This window comes from Paroedura picta, chromosome 18 (genome assembly GCF_049243985.1).
Source record: "Paroedura picta isolate Pp20150507F chromosome 18, Ppicta_v3.0, whole genome shotgun sequence".
NCBI classification, from domain to species: Eukaryota; Metazoa; Chordata; class Lepidosauria; order Squamata; family Gekkonidae; genus Paroedura; species Paroedura picta.
In genome coordinates this window covers 8,666,969-8,689,695 of record NC_135386.1, presented here as the reverse complement: position 1 = coordinate 8,689,695, position 22,727 = coordinate 8,666,969, and the positions used below count along the sequence as shown (strand labels likewise).

Here is a 22,727-nt window from a genome sequence, read left to right as displayed (position 1 = left end):
GAATGGTTTTGGGGACCCATCATATTTTCTGCACACGGTCTTGAATTCTGAAAGGCTAATGGTGCCTAAACTGCTTGGTGGTTCTGCAAAGAAAGGAGCAAAGGGGTTGGAATAGATGACCCAGGAGGTCCCTTCCAACTCTATGATTCTCTGATTCTATGAAATAAAGCAGACTAGAGTTTTGTTCTCACTCATGGTGGTACAACAGGGTTGGGCAGTACATCAAGGGTAGACAACCCCCTGCACACGTGCCAAACAGCCACAGGGGGCATTGCCTGGCATGCAAGGCTGATCCTCGACTGAAGCTCTGGCAGAGCTACTGGGGCTGGTGGGGTGAGACAAGGTAAGCGCCATGACATCACCTCTCCTACACCATGGAGCTGCCAGGTGTGTTCTTAGGCTTCCAAGGCACCTGGCCAAAGGCGCTCGTTTCTCCTCCCTCTTCAATATGAAGAAGAGTGGCTTTTTATACCCCACATGGACCTCACCGTAATCCGGAGTTTGGTTCCAGCCTTTACAGCTTTGCGCGCAAGGCGAGGCAAGGTGAGGAAAGACTCAGGAGGCAGCAGAGAGAACATCAGCTTGGGAAGGAGCTACACCACAGTCAAACAGAAGCACCTGGCGGCATCGAAATCTCCCCGGAAGGAGAGCGAGATGCAGGCGCAAACCATCCAGTAAATCAAGATTGCAGGTGAACTGTCCTTGCAGAAACACGGGCAGCAACGGAATCCATGCGCGGAGCGCCACCCCAGTCTCAGGATGACAGGCGTGAAAACAACAGCTTCTTTATTAAAGCAAGTGTTTATTTCGAAGCAGATCTATCCAGGACGATTCAAAGCCGAATCTGGCTTGCTGAGTCAAAACGCAGTTCTCATCCCCGACTTTCCCGCCCAGAGATGTTCACACACACACACACACCGACAAAATAAACTTTCATGTCCAGGTGCCAGCCGGGAAAGCGTCCAACAATGATAACATGCCCAGCATATTGACCTTTAGTTCATGGCTAAACGGCAGACAGGCAAAATGGAGACACAGAGGCTAAGGCGTATTAAATCATGGCAGTCATTGGTAGATTCTGACACCCACATCCCTCCGCCCATCCCTAGATGCTGCAAATAGTTGTGTCGTCACAATCAGCCTGGAGAGGGGAAACATTGCAAAACCGGCAGATTTCCACGCGTTTCTGTGCCAGTGGTGTTGATAAACGGTTAGCAGGCATCTCGCTGGTTTCCTTGATCCACAGGCTGGACAATCAGCCTGTGGATCAAGGAAACCAGCGAGATGCCTGCTAACCGTTTATCGACACCACTGGCACAGAAACCCGTGGAAATCTGCCGGTTTTGCATCTGGGGACGGACACAGCGGCCGTCTGACAGCTCTCTCTTCTGAGAAGGTCGGCCCCGGGCCAGAAATCTGGCCCAGGCCGATGTCATGCGGCAAAAGACTGTGTTTCACATGGCCCGAAATACTATCAGGAGGTGGAATGGCAGAGTAGGGGGGTAGGGGGAGAGAAGAGTTCATAGCTAAACACCGCCTCTAAAGTTTCTGCCACAGATAGGCCGGGTAACCGGCTTTCTTCGAGGAAGGACTCCGCACGCTATAAATCACCTGACATCCAAGTCTAAACGGCACTTTAAAAATAACATGAAATACTTGGTAGCCTTCTATGGTCTCCGGGACAAGCAGGGAGGACTCCTCAAACAAGCCAATTAAGGAACAGGAAAAAATAGACGAGGTGGGTGGGCCAGGAACCTGGGCACAAACTTTGCTTAAAAGCAAGGGGAAATAGATTGCATCATGAGGTCCTTGCTTGACAGATGGTGCATTGGATTTATTTACTTGTGTTTCCAAACGCAGCTTACAACACTGTTCCTCCACAACGCCCCAGTGAGGTAGATTAGGCCAAGACAAAAATCACAGTGTCATAGAAGAAAATCATGGAAGGGGCACTGCAGGACATCTAGCCCACCCCCCTGTTCAATGCAGGATCAGCCTTAAGCATCCAAGCTAAGTCCAGCCGCTGCTTGAAGTCAGCGGACCCGTTAGCTAGAAAAGGAGCATACGGTGGGCCGTCTGCTGCCCTCAGTGAAATGGGGGCCCAAAGCAAGGTCTACTCAGGAACATCTGGGAGAGTTCAAGGGGGCAGGCAGCTGACCGGTGGGTGCAGAGAGGTCTTTTGGCTAGCCTGAGCACTAAGTCCACTGACTTAGCTTTTTTGTCTATGCCAGCAAGGCATGGGAGCCAAGTCTCCCTCGAAAGCAGGATTGGCCCGTGTTCTGAAATTCCAAAGTCCCTGGGCTTGTCCTCTGAAGCATGATCAGGATCCACAGACATCTATGGGCCACTTGTTTCCCAGTGGGAATAACTTCACACACACACACACACAAGCATACATGCACAAGAGCTTTTCTCCCACTGTATTCAGAAGAGCTTTTCTCCCACTGTATTCTATGCTGCTTTTCTCTACCCGAAGGAGTCTCAAAGCGGCTTCCAATCGCCTTCCCTTTCCTCTCCCCACAACAGACACCCTGTGGGTTGGGTGAGGCTGAGAGAGCCCTGAGATTACTGAAGAAGAAGAAGAGTTGGTTCTTCTATGCTGCTTTTCTCTACCCGAAGGAGTCTCAAAGCGGCTTCCAATCGCCTTCCCTTTCCTCTCCCCACAACAGACACCCTGTGACGGAGGTGAGGCTGAGAGAGCCCTGATATTCCTGAAGAAGAAGAGTTGGTTCTTCTTTGCCGCTTTTCTCTCCCCGAAGGAGGCTCAAAGCGGCTTAGTCGCCTTCCCTTTCCTCTCCCCACAATAAACACCCTGGGAGTCTTTTAAAGGGTCCAGCATGCCTGGCACTTTCACTAAATGTTGTATCTTTCTAATGGCTTATTTATGTGCATCGGCTTGCGCACGTACGCAGGAGTGGGTGAAGGATAAACCGGCTCTGCTTGTACAGTCGCATGCAGAAACAAACCTTCCAGGCAGTACTACAGGCCGTGGAATAGATTCGCTCGTGAATTTTTAAACAGCCGCCAGCCACATCATGCGCAGTCCTTGGCTTTTGAAGCTTTCATCCCGGAGGGTTTGGGATCTACCACGGAGCACCTCCGCCCCCTCGTGGCCAACCCCAAAATCTGTTTGAAACGGGGATGCGGAGATGGCTCCGATCTCGGACACCGGACAGGGTGGGCGCTTGGATGGCAGGCGGCCAGGGAGGCAGGCCTTGGCAAACCACCTGTGCGCCGCCACCTGCCTTGAGAAGCCCTCGCTGGGTCGCCCTCGGCCGGCGCTTGACCCACGAAAAGGGCTCGAGGCGAGGAGGAGCGCTCCATCCAGCTTGGCTGCGGATCCTGCTGCGCATCGCGCAAACGCTCTTTCCAGGACACCTGCGACGGAGGTGGGAAGGTGCCCGCTTGGCATGGCGTCGGCTGCAAAGGCAGCGCCCAATTTCCCACCCGCACCCTTGTCCGGGCAGGACTCGGAGCTCTCCCCCCTTCCCCCTGCGAGGCATCCTAAAGGCGTCCGGCGGCCGCACCTGTTGGCGCACCGAGGCAGACCCGTAAGCCGGGGGGGGGGGGAGGGGGTCGGTTGAACGAGCGTGGGGGTGGTGGAGAGGCTCTAGGATGTCGAAAGCCGCCCACACCGCTCTCCTCGGCAGAACCACGCCCTTCTAAGCCCGCCGCGGAAGCCGAAGGGCGCAACTGTGTTTAGGATGGCGCAGTCATCCATCCTGGCCTTAATCCAGCCTGGCCTTGCCGAACGGAGAGCCGACGAAGGTGGGACCGTCCGTCGGGGAGGCGAGCCTAGTGCGGAGTGGGGGGTGAGACTAGATGACCTCCGAGGTCCCTCCATCCCCGTCCACTGGCCGCGTCGGTCCGTCCCTCCCCCGGCGGGCGGCGCCTGTGCCGCTTGGTGCAGCAGCGGGGCGCCGCGGCGGGCTCAGAGCGCGGGGCGGCGATGGTGGCGGGGCCGGGCTGGTGGGCGGCGGCGCTGGCGGCGCTGGCGGTGCTGGCGCGGCTGCTGGCGGGGCTGGCGTGGCCCTACCTGGCGCGGGACCTGCGCTTCTTCGTGCGCCTGGTGCGCGTGTCGCGGCGCGTGCGGCGGGCGGGCGCGCGGGTGCCGCCGCGGACGCTGCTGGAGGAGTTCGCGCGGCGCGAGCGCCGGAGCCCCGGCCGGCCGCTGCTGCTCTTCGGCGACGAGGTGCACACCTACGCGCGCCTCGAGCGCCGCAGCGCCCAGGCGGCCCGGGCCCTGCGCGAGGAGGCGCGCCTGCGCCCGGGGGACGCGCTCGCCCTCCTCCTGCCCAACCAGCCCGCCTACGTGTGGCTCTGGCTCGCCTGCGCCAAGCTCGGCTGCGCGCTCGCCTGCCTCAACTGCCACATCCGCGCACGCGCCCTCCTGCACTGCTTCCGCGCCAGCCGCGCCTCCGTGCTCATCGCCGACCCAGGTGAGACCCCCGCCCCCGCCCCCCCTGGCCTGGCTGGTCGCGGCTCTGGTAGAGCTGCGCTCAGAGAGCAGTTCTCTCCGAGCTCTCTTTCTCTCTCGCTCTGCGCCACCTCCCTCGCAGGGTGTCTGTTGTGGGGAGAGGAAAGGGAAGGCAAAATGTTAGCCACTTTGAGACTCCTTTGGGTAGAGAAAAGTAGCATATAAGAACCAACTCTTCTTCTTCTTCAGTAATATCAAGGCTCTCTCAGCCTCCCCTCCCTCACAGGGTGTCTGTTGTGGGGAGAGGAAAGGGAAGGCGATTGGAAGCCGCTTTGAGACTCCTTCGGGTAGAGAAAAGCAGCATAGAAGAACCAACTCTTCTTCTTCTTCAGTAATCTCAGGGCTCTCTCAGCCTCGCCTCCCTCACAGGGTGTCTGTTGTGGGGAGAGGAAAGGGAAGGCGATCGGAAGCCGCTTGGAGACTCCTCCAGGCAGTGAAAAGTGGGGAATGAAAATCAACGCTGCTTCTTCTTCTGAACTGGATGCTACATTTAAAGGAGATCTGCCGTCAGAAGTAACATGTAAGAGGCAGTTCTCTGTCTTGGATAAGGGCAGCGATCTTGCAGAGGCAAAGAAGCCTGCAAAGAAGCTGGCCCTTCTTGTTTATTCAAATCTTGCCGGGGCACAAGTAGAGCTCCCTTGACTTTTTCCAGAGGCAGTATCTCGGCTGCTATTAGGGGAGTCTTCAGCGATAGATCATTCATATCTATCTTTTTTGGGTCGTGCAACCTGCTGGATGGTAGGAGGGAACCGGACGGCCTCTGCCCTTGATCCATATCATGCTGGTTTTGGACTAGACTGTCATCTCAACTGGTTCTTTTCAGCCCATCAGGAATCTGCCACACAGCAGATGGTTCCTTCCAGAGGTCCTCCCAAATGATGCGTTGCAAGCCATGGTTTGGGTCTTTCTTGGTCTGACTGGACAGTATTCTCCAAAATTATGTGTCAACACTTAAGTTTCCCTGTATTTACATCCGGCTGCAGTCTGAAAGCATCGGAAGCTTCCTCTCCTTCTTCCTCAGGGGATTTGAACATCGATGGCAAATCCGTGGAAGCCCATCTCTGCTGTTTTCTATGCACTGATCTTGTTTATTCCCCCACTGCCACCACCCATTGTACCTTTGGATCCATGAAAGCTTCCGTTTGAATCATAACTTGCTACTCTTTTGAATTGCTACCCGGCTCCCGTGTATGATTTTACTCTGATGATGGGATGAAATGCAGCCAAAACCTTGTCCATCTATTCAGAACATGCTATAAAGAGCAGGCTTGTTTGCTTTTGTTGCAACCAACGCAATTGTTCCCATAGGGCAGGCCGCGCAACGCATGTATTTGGGTATGCTCAGCTGGAACTTAGTTGCCGACTTTGGAGGCATGGAGGAGTCCAAGCCAGGGGTAGTCAAACTGCGGCCCTCCAGATGTCCATGGACTACAATTCCCAGGAGCTGGCAGGGGCTCATGGGAATTGTAGTCCATGGACATCTGGAGGGCCGCAGTTTGACTACCCCTGGTCCAAGCCATGGGGCTTGTGTTTATTACAACAGAAACCGACCGGATTCTCTTCTGGCAACATACAACACAATTTCAATTACAGTGGCTCGTAGGGTGTGTACGGGGTTGGGGGCCACAGGCCTCTTTTTGACAGCAGGGGGAGAAGAGAGATGGGACCAGGTTTGATTATCAACCTTTCCAGGGCTCTCAAGAAACCCCAGAGTTTCACGAAACCCAAGCTGAGAAAGCCTGTTTTAATCCACTGTAAACTGTGCTGGAAATCATTTAATCTTGTGGCAGACTTGTGGACTAAATCGATGCAATCAGACGGGTGGTTTCTTTAAAATGTCCTTAAATGATTAAAAGTTGTCCATTAGTAAGTGGGGGGGGGGAAGTTACCTCCTGAACCTTATAGTGGTAATGATTAAAACAGATGCACCAACAAAAGGGACCTATTCTTCCCTGTTAACTATTTACCTGGCGCCTATCGAATGCACTTTAAACTTTACTCCGTATTTTCTTGTTATTCTGGGTCCTAAGTGTGAAAGAGATCTCGTGGCTTATATCCCAGCATCACCAATTAAAAGCAACAGGTCATGTAAAAGCATCAGCTCTTTAGTTCTTATTTAAGGTCCCCTTAGCTCTAGTGAAGGTAAAAGTAGAGCCTCTTTGTGGCTCAGAGTGGTAAGGCAGCAGACATGCAGTCTGAAGCTCTGCCCATGAGGCCGGGAGTTCGATCCCAGCAGCCGGCTCAAGGTCGACTCAGCCTTCCATCCTTCAGAGGTCGGTAAAATGAGGACCCAGCTTGCTGGGGGGTAAACGGTAATGACTGGGGAAGGCACTGGCAAACCACCCCGTATTGAGTCTGCCATGAAAACACTGGAGGGCGTCACCCCAAGGGTCAGACATGACCAGGTGCTTGCACAGGGGATACCTTTACCTTTTAGCTCTAGTGGCCCTGATTTGCCAACAAGGAAACGAAATCCATACCCATCTCTTGACACTTGGAAGCCAGCCGTCAGGGACACCCATTAGCTCCTGATGTGATTCAAAAGAGCTCAGCAAGACTTTTCAGGTTAGGCTGTTTGCTTGCCAAGATTTTGTTCATGTTCACTTCTCTCCTACAGCTGTGTTTTTAATTTGATTAGGGGGTTAATGACTGTATTTTTAAACACTCTGCGCCAGAATTAATTTTGGGAATTGTTGCACTCTGAAAGGTTAATAGTACTTTCCTAGTTTTGGGCTGCTCAAAATCTCTGTAGCGTTCAAATCAATGGAGTGTATTGGCCTTTTTAAAATAACACGCAGGTGTTTGATCATTCTTCCAGTGGGCCCCCAGGATGGTAAGTAGGCTCTATACAGGCAGACTGTCAGGTCAAATTCTCAGGAGATCAGCAGTCCCTCCTCTTTTGGAAGGCATGGCCAAAAGAGAACAACACCCTCAGTAGCTTTTTGGCATCCTTTCCTGAATGCTGCTGCAAGGGAGGACGTACGACTTGAAGAGACCCGTTTTGTGCTGTTATCCGAGCCTTTAAGAAAGTGACGCTCGAAAGAACAAGGAAATTCCCTGGGATATTGAATCACTCTCCCTTTGGAAAAAGCTCGGCTTACCTCCGTCTTCATAAAGGAAGGAACGGGGAAAGAAAACACCATAATGAGCAGTCTCACCAGAGCCCTTTTGGCAGTAACGAAAGCCAAACATTGTATAATGTTTGATTGTTAGACTGTGCAGAGCTTAGTGTCTTTCCCAAATGCACTGCTGGAATAAGCAATCTACCTTTACGTTTCTTGGTCGTTGAGTAGTTTCACTTGACGGCGTTGCGAAAGCTCAAGGCATTGTCCTGGAGCCTGCCGGGTCTTGGTGGTACCCGCGTGGGGCGGAAAGTGGCTCAGCCCACGGCCACTCCCTTACCTGGCTGGCTACCTGGTTTTGTTGCTCATTGCGTGATTGTGATGGCCCACCATTATTGGATCAAAAAAAGAGTGCTCTAAGAGTTGTGAGATTTAGGGTTGGCAACCTCGTAGGTGTAGTTTAGAGGTCTCCTGGAATTATAACTCACCTCCAAACAAAACAGACCAATTCTCCTAGAGAAGGGTTGGCCAACCTGTGGCTCTCCAGATGTCCATGGACTACAATTCCCACAAGCTCTTGCCAGCATGCTGTCGCTTCTTCCTACTGGAATGAATTAATGCACGCCCCTCGCTTAAGGAAAGAAATGGTAGCTCAGTGATAAAACATGTGCTTCACGTGCTCCCAGGTTCAGTTAACTGGATTCTCCCGTTAAAACCATCTTGGGAGGTAGAGCGGGGAAAGACATTTTACCTCTACTCATGGTTGCTTTCACATGGATGTTCTATTCAGCCTTGGCTCTTGTGCTGGAGCATCCCCATGATCCACTTTTCAGGATTTCCCCTTTGGCTCAGATATTTTGTAGACCTTCTTTGGTATGCTCTTTCCTGAAAGATCACAGCCCAGGCATGTTTGCGTGCTACATGGACGGGAAGGTTCTGCTCCTGCCTCCCTAAATGGTTGTTTTTCTGGGGTTTGTTTTGGTTGGTATTTATTCACTGTATCAGTACATACGGCAGATTCAAAGATCTCTGGGCTGAAGTCAAAGACTCCAGGGCCCATTCTGCACACATTAGATAATGCACTTTCAATGCCATTGAGAAGTAGATTTTCCTGTTTTCCGCACAGGAAAATCCAGCTGCGAAAGCAGTTTGAAAGTGCATTATCCGTTATGTGCAGAATGGGTCCACAGCAAAATCTTCTCAAAGTGATGCAGGAGGGAACAGAAATGATTAGCCTTTATTCCCTTTCAGCGTCTTTTTTTCCTCTCTCCTTAAAGAGCTCAAAGCGGCCATCGAGGAAGTCCTGCCGACCCTGAAGGAAGAAAACGTGACTGTTTATTACTTGAGCAGGACGTCCGACACTGAGGGAGTTGGCAGTTTCCTTGACAAGGTGGATGCTGCTTCGGATGAACCGGTCCCGCTGTCTTGGAGATCAAACGTCACTTTGCAAAGTCCTGCCTTGTATATTTACACCTCTGGAACCACAGGTATCGTGAGAAACGTATAAAGGAGGCAGATCCAGGCTGTCAACTGGCTACAGACATGGTTTTAGGCTGTTGCTTGCTTGAACTTTGTAACATGATTTAACAAAAACGTTTGTTTGCCATATAGAATCATAGAATCTTGTAAGGCAGCAGACATGCAGTCTGAAAGCTCTGCCCGTGAGGCTGGGAGTTCGATCCCAGCAGCCGGCTCAAGGTGGACTCAGCTTTCCATCCTTCCGAGGTCGGTAAAATGAGTACCCAGCTTGCTGGGGGGTAAACGGTCATGACTGGGGAAGGCACTGGCAAACCACCCCGTATTGAGTCTGCCATGAAAACGCTGGAGGGCGTCACCCCAAGGGTCAGACATGACTCGGTGCTCGCACAGGGGATACCTTTACCTTTACCTAATAGGAAGAAAGGTCCCTCAGGGGTTGCACTCCCATGGATGCTCATAGAGCCATGGATAGATGGATGGACGGATGAATGGACGGATGGATGGATGGATGGACGGACGGATAGATGGATGGATGGATGAATTCATTCATGGATGAATGGATGGATGAATGAATGAACGAACAAATGGATGGATGGATGGATGGATCTGGTGCAGCACACTGAAAACAACCAGCAGGTGAATCTTTGTGGCCAGGAGGATTTCCCTGAAGGAGGAAAAAATAAATTCCGCCCCTCTAGCTCTCTGCACATGGCTTCCTGTCCATTGATAAGACTGGAAAACGCTGCCTAATTTCCGTCCACGACACACAGCTCGTTAATGAATACTCTGTTTTGCTTCCGTGCAGGCCTCCCCAAAGCGGCGGTGATTACCCACGAGCGCACGCTGCTAGCTTGCGGCCTGGTCATTGCTGGTGGCGTCACCTCTGAGGATGTTGTCTACACTGCTCTGCCGTTGTATCACAGCGCTGCCCTCTTGATAGGCCTGAATGGCTGTATCATGCAAGGTAACACCCCCTTGAATCACATATTTTAATAAATGAATGGTACAAAGAATGCAGGTAGGTCTTAGAATGCACGAGCAGTTGCACACCTGCTCTGCTGGAAGCCAGTTGAACAGGTGAAAGGGTGTGACTTGGTTGCAAAGCACCAGCTTAGTAGACAGAAGGCCCCAGGTTCAATCCCCAGTGACTCTAGTTAACAAAGTCCAGGTGGTTTGTTTCTACATGAGTGGTTAACAATATGGGTTCCTCCCATTTGCTGTCTGATGCAGTATAGTCCATTTTTGCAGTCTGAGGCAGTCTTGGGCCTAGTCTGCACACAATAGATAATGCACTTTCAATGCACTTTAGAAGTAGATTTTCCTGTTCCGCACAGGAAAATCCAGCTGCCAGAGCACATTGAAAGTGCATTATCCCCTGTGTGCAGAATGGGCTCAGGTTAGACTAGAGTGTCAGATTAGAGAGAAGGTTCAAAGTCAAACCTCTGCTCTGTCATGAAGCTCCAAGTGATTTTGGGATGCGTACTCATAACCATGGGGACAGTCGTGAATGTTACTCCAAAGTGGGATGAAAGGAAAGGTAAACCTAGATCCAGTGCAATCCTAGGTGAAGTTTCTCCAGTCTGAAACTGGCAGATTTCAGTGGGCTTCAGCTGGAGTAACTCTGCGTAGGATTGCACTGTTGGGATTCTCCCGTTATCCCTATTTATGATTTCATAGCTCAATTCTTTCTCAAGAAGGGGGCAAACCTTCAGGCTTAAATGTTTAGAGCAGGCTTTTAAAATCTACATTCTGAAGTTATTTGGATGGCTTTCAGTTTTGCATGTGTTGGAGTTCCGTTTCCTCTTCTACAGGTGCCACTCTTGCGCTGCGTTCTAAATTTTCTGCTTCGCAATTCTGGGACGACTGCCGGAAATACAACGTCACCGTCATCCAGTATATTGGTGAAGTGCTCCGCTACCTGTGCAATGCACCCAAGGTAACATCTTTCGCTGAACTCTTGTGAAAATGGCGATTAATGCTTTTTATTGGGCAAGATTTTTGCTTGCAGCACAATCCGCTTTTACATCATGTCTCTGAATCCTTGTATGAATGTTTGAGATCTTCTGTTTCTCAGAAGGAAGAACTGGATCTGTTTTTTGTAACATCTCATGCCTTGCTGTTGTGGTTGTAAAGTAGAATCGCACAGCCCCGCAGGAATCTTCTACAGCACAATTAATTCAAATAAGATGACACAAAGATAAAACTTTTTCCCAAACAACATTGTTGTAAAATAGTTTCAAAATCGTAACCAGCAGTGGCCAAGAATAGCGGTTTTAGCTGAAGGGAAATTTCACCCTTTTCACCAACGTAAAAATATCCCAGCTAGAGGTTCTAATAAGATGGTCCTTTTTTGCTGGCCGATCAGATATGTCTTTTTAAAGATTTGAGAGAGGCCTGTGAGCAATGGGCAGGTATTCTTTTCCAGAGTGGTGTGCTCAGTTACACAAAACATGGAACTAGCAGCAAAGCAGGTCATGAGGTGACAGGGGTTTGCATCTCCCGTAATGATGGGGTATTATCACAAGGTGGCATTTAGTGGTCCAAGCTTCATTTCGTACAGGTGTCAGCAAATCCCTTACTAGAATGGATTTATACTGGGTTGTTAGACTTTAAAGAAAGAAAACTCACACAGCTTAATTTCTCTCACAGATGGCGAACAATAGGGACTGTTGTCTTGACATCAATTTAAAATCAGCACATTCAGAGCTGTTCAAGCGTGTGCATCCCCCTGGTGCATCCCCTGTTGTGGGGAGATGAAAGGGAAGGCGATTGTAAGCCGCTTTGAGCCTCCTTCGGGTAGGGAAAAGCGGCATATAAGAACCAACTCTTCTTCATCTTCTTCATAGCAGAAGGGTTGTCTTAGCACTGTGTTTTGATCAAGAAACCAACTATTTCTCAAATTCAATACCTTTATTGGCGTATTAAAACAAGAAGACTGGACCATAAAACAAAGTAGAGCTAATCCAGATTTAGACTCGGACAGTCAAGGGTTTGCTTGGTGTAGTGGTTAGGAGTGTGGAATTCTAATCTGGCGAGCTGGGTTTGATTCTGCACTCCCCCACACGCAGGCAGCTGGTTGACCTTGGGCTCGCCACAGCACTGATAAAGCTGTTCTGACCGGGCAGTAATCTCAGGGCTCTCTCAGCCTCACCCACCTCACAGGGTGTCTGTTGTGGGGAGAGGAAGGGGAAGGTGCCTGGAAGCCACTTTGAGACTCCTTCAGGTAGAGAAAAGAGGCATAGAAGAACCAACTCTTTTTCTTCTTCTTCTTCTTCTTCTTCTTCTTCTTCTTCTTCTTCTTCTTCTTCTTCTTCTTCATTGTAATGTTTGAATAGGGAGAGGTACAGAAATCTGGCCATGATTTTGGTCATCTGATGGTGATGATCTTGTAGAAAATAACTAGTTATCTTCTTGGCATCGAGGGAGTCATCTCTTCTCATTAATGGAAACCATACCTTTCTCAGGGTTTCGTGAGACCATCATAGGGTCCAGAAGTCCATGTTCTCTTCACAGTGTTAGTAGGGGAACCAAAGGCAGGCATTGACAGGAAGACCCACTAGTTAGGAGAAGGTGCCTAAACTTCTTTCCTCTACTGATCATGGAAATGCATTCCCATTGTTAGCCCCTTTGTTTGTTTGTCTCCCAGGACAAAAGGACAAACAGCAGGACGGCAGCTTAATAATAGCCTCTCCCTAGAGAAGGTTTTCTAAGTGGAAAAATACATCTCAATGCGTTGCTGCTCCACAGTAATGTATACATGTATATCCAAAAGGACAAATAAGCAGAATGCCGTGGTGGATTGGAGGGTTGCGCTCTTCATCCAAAGGGAATCTCCGTTCACAACTTAAACTTTGCCCTAAAGTTTGCTGCGTGGTCTTGAGCTAGCCAGGAGAAAAAGCAGGCTACTAGTGCCCTACCTGCCTTCGGACTGTCTGGCCACAGTGATCCATGTGATGGTCACCTCTCAACTGGACTTCTGTAACTCAATCTACGCTGGCCTATTTATTGTCCTCGACCCGAAATTCCAGCTGGTGCAGAATGCAGCTGTGAGGGTCCTCACTGGAACACCTTGAAGGGCCCATATCCAGCAGCTGCATTGGTTGTAGGTTGTGGCTCGTATCAGGTTCAAGGTTTTGGTGTTGACCTTTAAGGCTATTCACGGCTTGGGCCCTGCCTGTCTGAGGGACTGCTTGTCTGCTTATGTCCCCCACAGGGCACTCCGCTCTGCAGGAGCTAATCCATTGGAGGTCCCCTGGCCCCAGAGAAATATGCCTGGCCTCAACCCAGGCCAGGGAATTTTCAGTCCTGGCCCCGGCTTGGTGGAATGAGCTCCCGGGAGAGCTGAAGGCCATGACGAAGCTGTCAAAGTTCTGCAGGGCCTGTAAAACAGAGCTCTTCCAACAGGTCTTTGGTTGAGGCCAGGACTAAGATTTAGGGCCCCCCCTCAGGATGCGCTGTATCACCTTGCGACTTCCCTCAGGGGTCGGCTGTGGGATAGTTTTTAGCCATCTTGTGGCTGGAGTTTTGTCATTCTATGGGATTGGGTTTTTTTAATTGGGTTTTATGTCTGATGTAACCCGCCTCGAGTCGTTAGAAAGAGGGGGGCTAAAAATCGAATCAATAATAAAATAATAAGTAATCCTACCAGGGGATTCAAAAAGTTGGATTGCTTTTGCATGTGCAGAGGGCTAAAAGGCATGTCTCTGGTGAGGTCACTTCCTGCCTAGAAATATTTATGTCCTTCTTTAATGGACGCTTCTTCATGTCCCCGTGTTTTCAGAAAGACAATGACCGTAATCACCGAGTGAGACTCGCCATAGGTAACGGCTTGAGGGCCGATGTTTGGAGGGAATTTATCCGGAGGTTCGGGAACATCCGCATCTTGGAGTTCTATGCCGCGACTGAAGGAAATGTCGGATTTGTGAATTACACTGGGAAAATAGGAGCTGTAGGAAGATTAAACTACTTCCATAAGGTAAGAACAAATCATGACATATGCTTTAATTATTCCTATCTCCTAGAGGTAACAGTGCTTTTTCCTGGCAAATCGCTTATCCTGTTTTGTGATTCTGGGTAGATTTTTCTTAAAATATTGTTGATGTGCTCACACTTGCACTAATTCTCTGAATGCATCATGGCGCATGTGTGCGCATGAACACTAAGGCGCCATATAATGAAAGCCAGCATGGGGTACTACAGGGGTGGCCAAACTGTGTCTCTCCACATGTCCATGGCCTACAATTCCCATGAGCCAATGCTGGTATACACCCATAGAATCATAGAATCATAGAGTTGGAAGGGACCTCCTGGTGTACTAGGATCTGGGAGATCTCTACTCGGCCACGGAAGTTAGTTGGGTGGTCTTGGGCCAATTGCCCTCTGTCAGGCTCAGCCACCTCACAGGGTTTTTGTGGGGATACTAAGGATAAGAGAAGAAGGATGTGCATCTATTTGGGTCCCCACTGATGAAAACAGAAAGCAAATAAAGCAAATGAACAATAATATATAGCCTGCCATTTCACAAGCTCTGGGGATATTTTAAAAGACAAGATGATGATGGTGTTTCGATTGTTGTTTAAATGCAGCACGATGCCAGTCACTGTGAAGCATTACCAACAAATGCAGGCTAAAAAGCCCATTTATGCAAAAGCTAGACCTTATTAATGAAATATATCATTAACATGTTATGTATAACATAACAGTCAGAGTAGTTCAGCAGTGGAATAGGCTGCCTAAGGAGGTGGTGAGCTCCCCCTCACTGGCAGTCTTCAAGCAAAGGCTGGATTCACACTTTTCTTGGATGCTTTAGGATGCTCTGGGCTGATCCTGCATTGAGCGGGGGGTTGGACTAGATGGCCTGTATGGCCCCTTCCAACTCTATGATTCTGTGATTCTATGATTCTATGATTCTGTGATTCTGTGATTCTATGATTCTATGAGCAGGGGGTTGGACTAGATGGCCTGTGTGGCCCCTTCCAACTCTATGATTCTATGATTCTATAACATATTGCATCAGAGCATTTTAAAACAGAATTCCTCTTCTGTATTAAATAGAACACAGTGTAAATTGTTGTGATTGGTGATTTATATTATTTATCACATAACCCGCCACGAGATGGCTTGCCGTGAATGGTGGGATATAAATTTAATAAATAAATAAATTTCTAATATATCTGCAACCAAGGTCATTAGCATCATGTTTGCACAATGCCACAAACCAGAGCCGATGATGCGGGCAATGTAAACGGATCCAGAATGGGTTGTATAAATAGACCCTCTTTCAGCAATAAATGTTTGTATACCATGAGGAAGTTGGGTATACACATGCGTGACCTGACGTTTAATTTCTCATCTTAATGACTTACCACTGGTAAGAATTTCCCATGACACTTTACAAACTCAGATGGGTTCCACTGATTAATATTAAATTGTTTCCGTGAGAATTACCCATTTTTCTTTTTTAATTGTATTTGAATGTTTGTGTAGAAGAACGTAATGTAATAGAGAGCCAGTTTGGTGTAGTGGTTAGGAGTGCGGACTTCTAATCTGGCATGCCAGGTTCGATTCTGCGCTCCCCCACATGCAGCCAGCTGGGTGACCTTGGGCTCTCCATGGCACTGATAAAACTGTTCTGACCGGGCAGCGATATCAGGGCTCTCTCAGCCTCACCCACCCCACAGGGTGTCTGTTGTGGGGAGAGGAATGGGAAGGCGACTGTAAGCCGCTTTGAGCCTCCTTCGGGTAGGGAAAAGCGGCATCTAAGAACCAACTCTTCTTCTTCTTCTAATGTATGTCGTTTATACATTTTATTAGAAAGTGGTAAACTACGACCTGATTAAATATGATGTAGAGAAAGACGAACCTGTCCGTGATGAACGTGGCTTCTGTATCAAAGTTCCCAAAGGTACATTTTCTTTCGTTCTTCAAAATTGACCGTACAACTTGCCAGACGAAGTCAATTTTCCTTTAAACTGCCATGTTTCGCTTTCGGCAACTTATGTTTGGTTCAGACATAACGCGAAGCCGGCTTAATTTAAGTTTGGTTAGGTTGGGAAACCGGGCTGATAATTCAGATCCTGGTTTGCGTTAACGAATGCTTTGAGAAATACCTTCTCCATGTAGACCAGGGCCCGTTCCGCACACATAGGATAATGCACTTTCAATGTGCTTTGGCAGCTGGATTTTCCTGTGCAGAACAGGAAAACCTACTTCTAAAGTGCATTGAAAGTGCATTATCTATTGTGGCCCAGGTAAGTCTTGCCGGAAACTGAGTGAGGATTCAGCCAGGGTGTTTGTGTGCAGGTAAATAAACCAATTTCAAAGGCTGGTTTGATGGACCGTAACTAACCATAGTTAGTCGAAAGGCCTGCATTCAGTGGCATTAACCACGGTTAGTTCAATCCAACCCTGGTTTTGTACGATGTGTAAACGGAGCAATACTGAGGCCCTGTCAAAACACCCCAGCAAAACTAAAAAGAACAGCAACAACAGTTTATTCTCACAGGTGGAAAAATAGGAAATGAATGCCTTTATTTGGCTGAAAACACACGTGAGAGATGGAGGCTGGAATTCTCCTGGAATTATAGCACATCTCCAGAATAGAGAGATCAGTTTCCCCAGAGGGAATGGCGCCTTCACAAGGCAGAGGTACAAATGTATTTTTTCTTGCACTATTTCAATGGTGAGCCATCCTGGTGGTTCTGATTGTTATTTTTATTATTAATAATAACTACCTCACAGGGTGTCTGTTGTGGGGAGAGGAAAGGGAAGACGACTGTAAGCCGCTTTGAGACTCCTTCGGGAACAGAAAAGCGGCATATAAGAACCAACTCTTCTTCTTCTTCAGTAATCTCAGGGCTCTCTTAGCCTCACCCACCTCACAGGGTGTCTGTTGTAGGGAGAGGAAGGGAAGGCCATTGTAAGCCGCTTTGAGACTCCTTCTGGTAGAGAAACGTGACATATATGAACCAACTCTTCTTCTTCTTCTTCATACCAATGATAATATTATTATTTTACATATTTTATATAATAATAATAATAATAATAATAATAATAATAATAATAATAATAATAATAATAATAATAATACAACTGCAGTTACTTTCACCAGCCTGGATTCTCTGCAGCTCTCTGAAGACCAGAGGTAGACCTGAGTTTGTTGCTGTGTCTTGGGTCGAATGGCTCTGTGGCTTGTATTTTAGTAACACCAAGCATTATTAAGAGCTAATGTGTTAACGGACAAGACCGAACCTTCATTTAACAGGGTACTGATGGCAAAATATGGCAGGAAGAATGTTGCTACACCCAAACATTTGCACACTATTTCTATCACCTGATTGTGTGTGGATGACGGGAGGTTTAATCCTCTGTTGTTTCCAGGCTGCAGCCTGTGTTATCTTCCCATTCCTTGTCTTTTGTTCTTCCCAGGTGAAGTGGGGCTCCTGGTCTGCAAAATCACACGCTTTGCTCCATTTAGTGGCTACGTGGGGGCCAAAAGCCAGACGGAGAAGAAGAAGCTGAGAGACGTCTTTAAGAAAGGGGATGTGTACTTCAACAGCGGGGACCTTCTCCTCGTCGACCGCGAGAATTTCATTTATTTCCACGACAGGGTCGGAGACACATTTCGGTGGGTTTTGCGCATTTATGCAATTAGATATCTATTTTTAGAGTTGATACTTAATAGCTTCCTGGGCCAGCTTTCTCTGGGGTTCCTTGATGGTCCTTGGAAAGGTTTTCCAAATGGATGGGAGTTAATTAATGTTTAATATATTTTAATTTTTTGTTAAGCATTTATCAGGCGACATGTCCATATATGGTGATGTCAACCTGCCACCTCCCCCAAAATGGGAGGGGCCTGGAGGAGGTGGGGAAGAGAGGGGTCCTGGGTGGGCATGTACATAGATAAACTTCCCAGCCATATTCTGCATGGGGGCACCACTTGTGGGGTTTCTTAAAGCCTGAAGGATGTTTCAGGGGATTTCTCAGGGGTAAAAAAATTGAGAAAGGCTGTCCTATGCTATAGCCCCCATAGAGAATGAATAATAGAATCATAGACTTGGAAGGGACCTCCTGGGTCATCTAGTCCAACCCCCTGCACTATGCAGGACACTCACAACCCTAGCGCTCATCCACTGTCACCTGCCACCCCCTCACAGAATGCATGGAGCTCATCTGAGAATGGCCAGCTATTTTGATGTGCAAACAATGCAACTGGCTGGTCACTTCCCCATACATAATATAAGGTTGAGGCCAAGCGTAGATCTCAAGGGCCAGTGTTGTTTTCCTGGTAGTCTCTATGCAAGCTACTGATCAACTCTATACCTGCTTAACTTAGTTTTGAGGGTCCTGTGGCCATATGTATTGGGTGTGAGTGTCCTGCATAGTGCAGGGGGTTGGACTAGATGACCCATGAGGTGACTTACAACTCTATGATTCTATGTATTCTTCACAGTAAGCAATGATAGTTTGTATCAGTGCAGGCATGTTAACCGCTGTTTCCCTCACGTTGGCCACAAAGTGAATAAAGGAAGCCACGGACGGGCCTTTGTCTGCAAAGACCTGAGCAAGGCAGTTAATTCACAGGGTTGCCACAAGCCGGAAACGATCGGACAAACACAGAGCAGCAAATTTTTTAAAAAAGAGAAGTGGCCAATTCCGGTCAATAGGGAAGGTTTACAGAACGTTCCTTTGAAAGGGCAAAAATCACAGCTGTAAATGCACGCTTACAAGTGGTTAGCAGAAAGGCTTATAACTTTTTGAACATATTTGTCAGGCTCCATCTGTGTGGAGGAAGACAGCTTCTAATTCTTGATTTGTTTGCAAAGGGTGTTTTTTTTTAATGGGTGAACATACCTGTGTGTATATTTATTTTCCCCCTTCTCCCCCCACTCTCCCCAGATGGAAAGGAGAAAACGTCGCCACAACAGAAGTTGCTGACATTTTAGGACTGCTGGAATCGATCCAGGAAGTGAATGTCTATGGCGTTTCTGTGCCAGGTATAATCTGGAAAAAAAACATTATTGTACTGTAGGCGAGCTTTGTATTGGCAATAAAGTAGAGCGACATGCAGGATTAAGGATTCGACAGAACCATGGAGGAGCTGCCTGTGGGCAACTTTGAGTCACGATAGTTAATTGGGGACCCCATCTTCAGAAGCAATATACCAACAGCTGGACATACGAAAGCAGAGGGGTAGTCAATCTGTGGTCCTCCAGATGTTCATGGACTACAATTCCCATGAGCCCCTGCCAGTACCCCTGTACTAAAGGACTTCCCAGAAGCATCCTGTTGGCAACGGACTGCCAGCCCAGATAGGAGAATGGTGGTATAAAAAAAAACTAATAATAGTGGATAAACACCGTCCCAATGTCTTCTCCCCTACTTCGTGCAGTTTCCTCTAAACCTACATTTTGTCCCTCACCTTCTTTGCTCTGGGATTCTTTTTTCCTTTAAAAAGAACTGACTTTCCATCGCTTCCCCACTGCCTGTCAAAGGGGCCCTCCCTCCTCCTCGTATCATACGAGAGGGCTGTGAATGGGTTGATATTGAAAATCCACAAAGCAGGAAACCCAGTGTCAAATATCTTGGCGGGCAGGTGAACACCCTGGGTGCTCCACCACAATCTGCCGGGCAGGTGCAAATTGTATGGCAGGGTTTGCTCTAATCAGCCTACACTCTTGTCTACCGAACAAAGAACTCAATCACAAAGACTGCTCGGGTTTCTTTGACCACATCCCTCGGAACACAGACTTCATAAACGGTTTTCCACCGCTTGCCATCAAGATATTATTATTAACACCAGGCAAAGCCTTGTGGCGCAGAGTGGTAAGGCAGCAGACATGCTGTCTGAAGCTCTGCCCATGAGGCTGGGAGTTCGATCCCAGCAGCCGGCTCAAGGTCGACTCAGCCTTCCATCCTTCAGAGGTCGGTAAAATGAGGACCCAGCTTGCTGGGGGGTAAACGGTAATGACTGGGGAAGGCACTGGCAAACCACCCCGTATTGAGTCTGCCATGAAAACGCTGGAGGGCGTCACCCCAAGGGTCAGACATGACTCGGTGCTTGCACAGGGGATACCTTTACCTTAAAGCTCTTAGCCTGTGCTGAAGTTAAGAGCAAACACTTGCGGTTCAGGACATATGTGTGCAGGTGTGGGTGTGTGTCCTCTCTTGCAACATCTTTACAAGTATGACACCCGCGTCACACAATCCTGTCCTGGTCACTTAGCCAGAGGTGGACTCCTCCTCCTTTTGGCTCCTTCTACATTGTAGGGAGCCTGGAGAACTGCCTGCCTCTTCTGACAACCTTTCATCGTGCTAGAAGAAGAGTTGGTTTTTATACCCTGCTTTTCACTCCTGCAGGAGTCTCCAAGCAGCTTACAATTGCCTTCCCTTCCTGCCCCCACAGCAGACACCTTGTGTTTGAGCTGGACTTTAGTATTGAGGCTGTACATGGTTTTGAATAGTCACATAATCAATGCCTAACACATGCTTTTTCGACCCGGGTTTTGATGGCCCTGGAAGAGTTTCCCGGATGGGTGGGAGTTAATTAATTTATATAGGCAGGGGCTCATGGGGATTGTAGTCCATGAACATTTGGAGGACCACAGGTTGACTACCCCTGATTTAGGGAACCAGAGATATTCACCATCAGCCTCCTCTCCCACCCAAATACTCATTTCTGCTCCGTTCTGAAAGGCTTTTCCTGTTTTCATTTGTCCATGTTTAATCAGTTTCTTAAGAACTGTGTCGAGCGGTTTAGCAGTGAGGTTGACAATAACCACGGCGTCTTTCATTGAAGGCCACGAGGGCAGAATAGGAATGGCGTCCGTTCGGCTAAAGGACGGCTGCGAGTTCGACGGAGGGCGAGTTTACCGGCATGTTGTAGACTTTTTGCCGACATACGCCAGGCCTCATTTTGTGCGGATTCAGGTAGGGCTGCCTTCCAGGGTCCTTCTTCCATCGCTGGCTCAGGTAATGAGGGGCCAATGAGGGGCCTGGAGGGGGTGGGAAGGGGAGGGGCCCCGGGTGGGCGTGTCCACAGCTCTGCTTCCCAACCACGTTCTGCACCATCGGGCCCCTTCTGGGGGTTCTCGAACCCTGAAGGATGTTTCTGTGGTTTCTCAATGGTAAAAATATTGAGAAAAGCTGTTGTAGATAAATAATTCTGTATGAACCTGGGATATATCACATTGCATCTTACAGCATCATGTATTATCTCCCCCCTTGTTATTACAGGATGCCATCGAAATTACAGGAACGTTTAAATATCGCAAGGTGCAATTAGCTGAAGAGGGATTCAACCCCGAGGTTATTAAAGACACCATGTATTTCCTGGAGGACAAAGAAAAGTCATACATTCCCCTGACCATGGACATTTATAACTCGATATGTAACAACAGCCGGAAACTATAATGGGCCCCAAACTTAATTTGTATTCTGAAAAATCAAGACTATTTTTAAATTTTAGAAGATTAGTGGAAACTGATTTGAAAATGATCTCATGTTTATACCTATAAATGGAAACCTCATTTGTTTAATGAATATATTGGCGGTGGCGGTGGCCCTTTAAAAAACCAAATATTTACATTTCTGTTGGAAAAGGCAATGTCTGATGTACCAAGAAGAGAAGAAGACCCTACAGGGGACAGCAAGAAGACAATTAGAGAATGGGATGAAATTAATGCAAAAGAAATTCGGTCTAAATATCCGGAAGAAGTTCCTGACCGTTAGAGCGGTTCCTCAGTGGAACAGGCTTCCTCGGGAGGTGGTGGGTTCCCCATCTTTGGACATTTTTAAACAGAGGCTGGATAGCCATCTGACGGAGAGGCTGATTCTGTGAAGGCTCAAGGGGGTGGCAGGTGACAGTGGATGAGCGATTGGGATGTGAGTGTCCTGCACAGTGCAGGGGGTTGGACTAGATGGCCCATGAGGTCCTCTCCAACTCTATGATTCTATGATTCTAGAGAGGATACTGAGGTCAGCACCTTCTCTCCTGTTTTGCCTCCGGATTGCTACTCTTAGGGGAATTTCCTCCTTCTTCTTAGAAGTGCCACACTCAGGTTGCCCTCTCTCTCAGCTTGAGGTGTAATTAGAAGCCTCTCTCTGCCTCTCCACTTTCTTATCAAGTTTGTTAATTCCTAAATAAACCTTTATCTACCTTTATCGACTCAGGTTGTGGACTGTTGCAGTGTTAATTACTTTGTTCCCAGTGCTGTCTCTTCTTTGTATTTCCTTGAAGCAAGATTTATGAAAAATCAGTGGGGTATTTTCATCTTGATGGTAACCAGACAAGCTGAGCCTCACGGATTCTTGGGCGTCTGATTCTATGAGTGGTAAATGCTTGACTTGGACACAGGCTGCAGCAGCAATGGGAAAGTACGCAAGCTTCTCCCCATGTGGAAAGAAAGCACTACAGCCAGCATGGGGTAGTGGTTTGGAAGAGCTGGGTTCAAATCTCTGCTTTGCCATGGAAGCTTGCTCAGTGTGATGTTGGGCTAGTCACACTTATTCTGCCTAAGGTTGCACACAATGTTGTGATGAGGGTAAAATGGAGACACAGAGAGCTGCAAGTCATTTTCAGCGAGGTAGATAGTGGGTCACAAAAGCAGTAAATAAAAAGCAATAAATAAAATAGTTGAACCCAGGCTTTTTCATCCAGATTTTCGCGAAACCCTGAGGTTTCTTGACAGCCCTGGAAGGGTTTCCCAGAT

At 48.3% G+C, this 22,727-nt stretch overlaps 1 protein-coding gene across 1 annotated transcript; it reads left to right on the top strand.

The window, feature by feature from the left end:
• The first annotated feature begins 3,931 nt into the window (after positions 1–3,931).
• SLC27A2 (solute carrier family 27 member 2) lies at positions 3,932–22,184 on the top strand. Its single transcript, XM_077317693.1, has 10 exons — positions 3,932–4,439; positions 8,817–9,026; positions 9,824–9,982; positions 10,830–10,954; positions 13,799–13,993; positions 15,832–15,922; positions 17,446–17,644; positions 18,916–19,013; positions 20,816–20,946; positions 21,253–22,184. The coding sequence occupies exons 1-10, from the start codon at positions 3,950–3,952 to the stop codon at positions 21,427–21,429; spliced, it is 1,875 nt and encodes a 624-aa protein (XP_077173808.1). The 5' UTR covers positions 3,932–3,949; the 3' UTR covers positions 21,430–22,184.
• Positions 22,185–22,727: the final 543 nt, after the last annotated feature.

Bases quoted from the DNA above. Each gene is read 5' to 3' on its own strand.
- SLC27A2 (XM_077317693.1), top strand. From the start codon at position 3,950: ATGGTGGCGGGGCCGGGCTGGTGGGCGGCGGCGCTGGCGGCGCTGGCG. The intron at 9,983-10,829 runs GTAACACCCCCT...CCTCTTCTACAG, and splicing joins GAATGGCTGTATCATGCAAG to GTGCCACTCTTGCGCTGCGT. The intron at 10,955-13,798 runs GTAACATCTTTC...CCGTGTTTTCAG, and splicing joins ACCTGTGCAATGCACCCAAG to AAAGACAATGACCGTAATCA.